The sequence below is a fragment of the Sinocyclocheilus rhinocerous genome, unplaced genomic scaffold, assembly GCF_001515625.1.
Source record: "Sinocyclocheilus rhinocerous isolate Xijiao unplaced genomic scaffold, SAMN03320098_v1.1 scaffold1694, whole genome shotgun sequence".
Classification (NCBI taxonomy): domain Eukaryota; kingdom Metazoa; phylum Chordata; class Actinopteri; order Cypriniformes; family Cyprinidae; genus Sinocyclocheilus; species Sinocyclocheilus rhinocerous.
The window spans coordinates 227357-232781 of NW_015626863.1; the positions used below are offsets into that span (position 1 = coordinate 227357).

General features: G+C 40.0%; 1 protein-coding gene across 1 annotated transcript in view; it reads right to left on the reverse strand.

The window, feature by feature from the left end:
• The window catches only part of LOC107717265 (arf-GAP with GTPase, ANK repeat and PH domain-containing protein 1-like), an 87063-nt gene that overhangs the window by 61729 nt on the left and 19909 nt on the right, over window positions 1-5425 (reverse strand). Inside the window, exons 5-8 of the mRNA XM_016523951.1 lie at window positions 4636-4777; window positions 4142-4276; window positions 2015-2142; window positions 750-905 (exon numbers count right to left, since the gene is read on the reverse strand). Coding sequence (XP_016379437.1) covers window positions 750-905; window positions 2015-2142; window positions 4142-4276; window positions 4636-4777 — 561 coding nt within the window. The remainder of the gene's footprint in view (window positions 1-749; window positions 906-2014; window positions 2143-4141; window positions 4277-4635; window positions 4778-5425) is intronic.

Below are 5425 nucleotides of genomic sequence, written 5' to 3' on the forward strand. Positions count from 1 at the left end.
GGGGGGTGTTGGGGGGGCGGTGATTGGCTGAATGGATATAGGTGGATCTTGATTGGTTAGATTGGAGATGGTGGTGTTCCTAGTACAGTGTGTGTGGCACTGCCTCTCTCTCTCTGTCTGGCTCCAGCGGAAAGACACGCTAGGTGAATGTCTGTTAAAGAAGAGAAGGGGGCGGGGCTTGCTAGGGAATTTTGCTGATTGACACAGTGAAATTAGGGCACAGGGAAAACATCAGTATCGGGGAGGGCAGGTATTCAAATCCAGAGAAGCTAAAAAGCTACGTTCCCTTGGTGTAAAGCTTTTAAATTTACAGTGTATAAAGGACGAGGCAAATCAAAATGGTGGAAAAATTAGCGTAAATCCAAGCGTCTTTCCTTTTCCTAAACATCTCTCGTCATTTTAATGCTTGCCTCCCAGCATTTACTGAAATATGTAGCTATAAAAAGCATGTGGTCATGCGCTTCAGTGGTAGCAGAGGCAGGAGGGATTCGGTTACACTTAGCTCCCTCTTGTGGTCAGAGATGGCATTAAACTCTCTGGCTTTGCCCTCCACTGCCCTGGGATTGAGGGGAAGGGGGTGATGAGACCTAAGGGCAGATCCACTCACTGCAGACCTAGAAACAGCTTCTCTCTAGCTCACTGGCCGTCTGAAAGCAGCAGGGGCTGCTGGGAGATCTGCAGTCAGGGGAAGTCCAGCACTCTCAGTAGTGGGAGTGCGTGGTGCTCTGCATTAGCTGCCTCATACTTACTGTGAAGATGTTGGAGCGCCGTTTGGACTGCTTGCGGATGGGCGTGGGAGTGTTGGAGGCGGCCACCGTCTCGATGCGCATTTCCCTCTGGCTTATGCTGGGGGTGGAGGGAACGGAGGACGAGTAATCGTTGAACGCGCCTCCTCCATTAGCAGCCTGAAACAAACGGAGAGGGAATGGGGAGAGAGGGATAGATAGATAGATAGATAGATAGATAGATAGATTTTGGGGAAAGCAATTAAGAATAGGAAAGGAGCAAGAGAGATAAAGTGAACACAAAATTATCAGCATGATTTTCTGGATTTTGACAGGCAGCCCACTTAATATGGTTTATTATATTTCATAAAGGCCTATTCTTCCATCCCGATTCTCATGTTTGTACTATGTATATAAATATGGTGATATGAAAGCACATTTGAGTGTGCACTAAGTCTTGATGCTTTGTTGCATACTATGAGTGTTTGTTAGTACCATGATAAACCTTTTATTGCATTAAATATCATAGCTACTACAATTATTGTTCCTGTTGTAAAACTATAATAAACATTTCTGTTATTTTATTTTATTTATTTGTGATGACAGTTTTTTTTAAAGGGGTCCTATTATGTTCTTTTACAAAGTCTTGATTTTGCTTGGGGGTGTACTAGAACAGGCTCTCATACTAGGTTGTTTGAAAAACACATTATTTTTCACAAATTTCACATTATTACAACACCTCTCTCCCCAGTCTGACATGAACGGCTCGAATAGTTCCTGAATCAAATGAACACGCCCCTTACCATAGTCGCCTGCGAGCTTCAGTGAAAATATTGCGACAAAATCAAATCAATTTGAGCGCGATTTAAACCCGGATGATTGTAACCACTCTAAGTTCGTCTGCTTTGGGAAAGCTAGCGTGTCTCCGACATTGTGATAACACTCGTTGCCTTCTCTAGTGCAGAATCTAGTGCAAATCCCAGAAAATATGCGTTGTAGTCCAAGCGAGTCGTTCGTTGTAGTTTTTGAAAAGTGATTTCTGTTCAATAAAATATCTCCTTTTGAAGTGGACATTGAGCTTTGTAACTTTGCAGATCTTTTTTATGCTCAAACAGCAACATTACAGACTAACTAAAGTTGAAAAAGTGAAAAAGCATAATAGGACCCCTTTAAGTAAAAATAACTGTTTTGGTGGAAAATATGGTTACATTTTCAGAATTGAAATATCAATATACAGGTTTTGGCTGAGTGAGGCTGATCCTAGATCAGCACAAACACCCCAGACTCACCTGATTGATGTGTACAGAGGGGATGGACGCGGCCGGGACCGACGAGTGGCTGGGAGAGTTGGGCAAAGATTTACACGGACCAATCGAAAGCTGCTGTTTTTTCCTCAGCGCCACCACTTTCTGAGCAACTGCAATCACACATCAGAAATATTACAACTATGAAATCCACGCATTAAAAAGATTAAAAGTGACAGTAAAGACATTTATAACGTTACAAAAGATTTCAGTTTCAAACAAATGCTGTTCTTTTGAACTTTCTATTCATCAAAGAACCCTGAATGTATCATGGTTTCTTTAAAAAAAAAAAAAAAAATAACTCACAAGAAATTACATTTTAAAATATATTCAAATAGAAATAGAATATTTCACAATTTTACTGTATTTCTAGACTTTTGAACTATAGTGTAAAGTATGCAAGTATCTCTTGTACACTGAATTAAAAAAAAATTATGAACTGTATATATTAGTTTGACTTAAAAATATCAAATTGAATTAAAAAATAATAAATTAAAATATTTAAAAATATATTTTTTTTAAATATAAAAAACTATTATAAAAAATGTTTATAAGCATTATAAAAATAAATGCAATTTAACATGTTTCGCACAGCTTGTCTAGATACTAGCAGTTTTGTTGTTTTAGTCCTGCATATAACCAACTACAGTATATGCATATGGGAACAATTAATAATTTAGCTGTCTATTAATAACCTATAACGTCTCAAAGCCACCGATTTGCAGTAAATGTGACTACAAGCATAAATAAGACTACAAATTAATTTATTTGCAAACATAATTCATAAAGGGCGATACATTTACATTCAGTGCTTATTATTATGGTAGGGAGTTGTTCATTACTTATGTACAGTATGTTACAATTTTTAAGTTCTAATTCGATTGTAATGATGCACATAAGGTTTCTTCCACAGCTGTGTTTTCGTGCAGATTTACTGCATAAAACTGGAAACCCTGGAGACTTGCAGTGTGCCTACAGCCATTTAACAAGTGACTCAACATTATTCACTTTTACTTTTCGCAAAAACAAAGAAAGAAAGAAACTAAGAGGAAGACTAAACGAAAGAACCAGCAAAGTCGAGATGATGTTGATCCGTCTGCGTTTTCAAAGAGTCGAATGGCTCACCGTCTCCAGATAACAAGCGCATCTCTGTCTTTTAATTATTTCGAATGCAGCCCGAGGAGGCAATTACACGCAGGAGAAAACAGCAACCGTCAACACCCTGGCAATAAAGGCAGGGACGAGAGAAATCCATCCTGACAACTATGATATTGGACAGCGCGGCGGAACCTGCAACACTGCGGAGCAATAAAGCTGCTGGAATTATCACAGCCCCTGCAACCGCGGGAGGAAGTCTCACACGGATATATAGAGCAGCGATACCAGATTACTGTGCGGCTGCTTGATGAATACTTATGTAATATGTATTTCTAGGTGCTGTGAAACCACTCTACCTTGAGCAGGCGGCTAGAGGGACACAAAAGAGATGTGTGGGCAGATTTCTGTAGCTTACTCTGCGATACATTCATGCCACATGACGACAGTGGGCGGAAGAGAGTGCTATCAGTGAACTCAAGAGTGCCACTGATATTCCAGCTGGTTTTCGGGATTGTTCATGAATGCACTAACCACTACCGGCGTAAAAACACGCTGAAAAAACACAGCTCTTTGTTAGATGAGGAGATAAAAGCAGGATCCAGAGCAAAGACAGAACTATGGATGATGATGCATTCAGAACGTCTCACAACCATCCTTAAAATCTGCGGTATGTTCATAATATAATGCAATAAACTAATAATATAATAATAAAACTTGGTTCTCGCAAGACTAGCATATTACGCTACGCCTACGTCATCTGCTGGAACGCCACTCTCTCGTGAGCCCGCGTACAACAGTTAGCGGAAGCTAGAGATTACGGTTTATAAAGTTTTAAATATGGATCATTTTCTTGATCTTGATTTTCTACACATCGATTCACTTCAGAAGGCCTTTATTAACCCCCCGGAGCCGTGTTGCAAACCAGGTTAGTAAACTCACACCCGAGGATAAATACTTGGCATTAACACCTAAAGTAGCGTTCAGAGACACTGGTTATCACATCAGGCATCTCACCATCTTGAAAGACTCTCTCCACGTTAAGACCATAGGTGGAGCAGGTTTCGTAATACGTGGAGCGTTTCAGGTCGTTGGACAGTTTCCGAGCCCGGGCGTCATCTATCACTCTTGGGTTGGCAGCGCTGATGGCATCTAGAAATCATAAGATGGCATAAGACACGGCATATTCATTTTTGGGTGTACTATTCCTTTAAACTAGCTCTTCGGCACACATAATGACAGTACAGCATCTACATGTTCATAATTGTTAATTTTGAGTCTCATCAAAGTGCAATTTGCAAACAAGTACTGGGTGAATGAGTAAGAAAGAGTCTTTTTATCCTGCAGCTTTGTTAAAGCAAGACGAATGTACTATTTCGTCACCTTTAGACGATGACTAAGTGCGAGACTTCCATGGCGCATTTAATAAAAACAAGTGCACATCATATTTTGTGTATCCCGTGTTCTACTGTAGAAGAATAATAAGAGTCAGTGATGGTGTTATGACTCACCCTGCGTCCCCACCAGCACCATGGGAACCTCTGCCGTGTTCCTGTAGCTGGAAAGACGCAGGAAGTAGTTATAAACTGTCTGGAAGCTGATCTCATCCTCCAAGCTGAAGACGAACACCACCGCGTCCACCCAGGCAGCAAACTGAAATACGCCAACAAAATCTTATCAATCCAACCATCTCTAAATAACATCTTTTGATTTAGCGATCAGATTTTGCTTTTTTTCACATGAAAATATATTATAATATAATGTATTAATATTTTGAATCAGTTTTTATTTTTTTACTTTCCATTTTCATTGTAATTTTAGATGCAGTTATAGTTATTTTGTTGTTTGTTTTGTGTATTTATTAATAAAAATTAAATAATTAATCAAATTTGGGGTCGGTAGGTTTGTTATTTTGAAAGAAATTAGAGGTCGACCGATAGTGGATTTTACCGATACCGATAGCTAGGTTGGACCTCAGGATTTCCTTTTGAGTTTGAAGTTTCCCGCTCTGTGCAGCGCGCAGTGTCACGTGTCAAAACAAACAACAGGTGCTGTTACTGATTTCCGCCTCTAGAGGCTGCTCTCCTACTGTATAATGGCAGCGGACCCTTCTCGGCCACTCCAGCAACAGATGCAACCCGGAAAACTATCGGCATTGATTTTTGCCGATAACCGATAGTTCCGCCAATCAACTATCGGTGCCGATTGGTATCGATACCGATACCTTGACTTTGATACCGGCTCCTGAACGATACTTTTTTCGATACCAATTTTATGAAATCAATTTTAACAAGATTACAT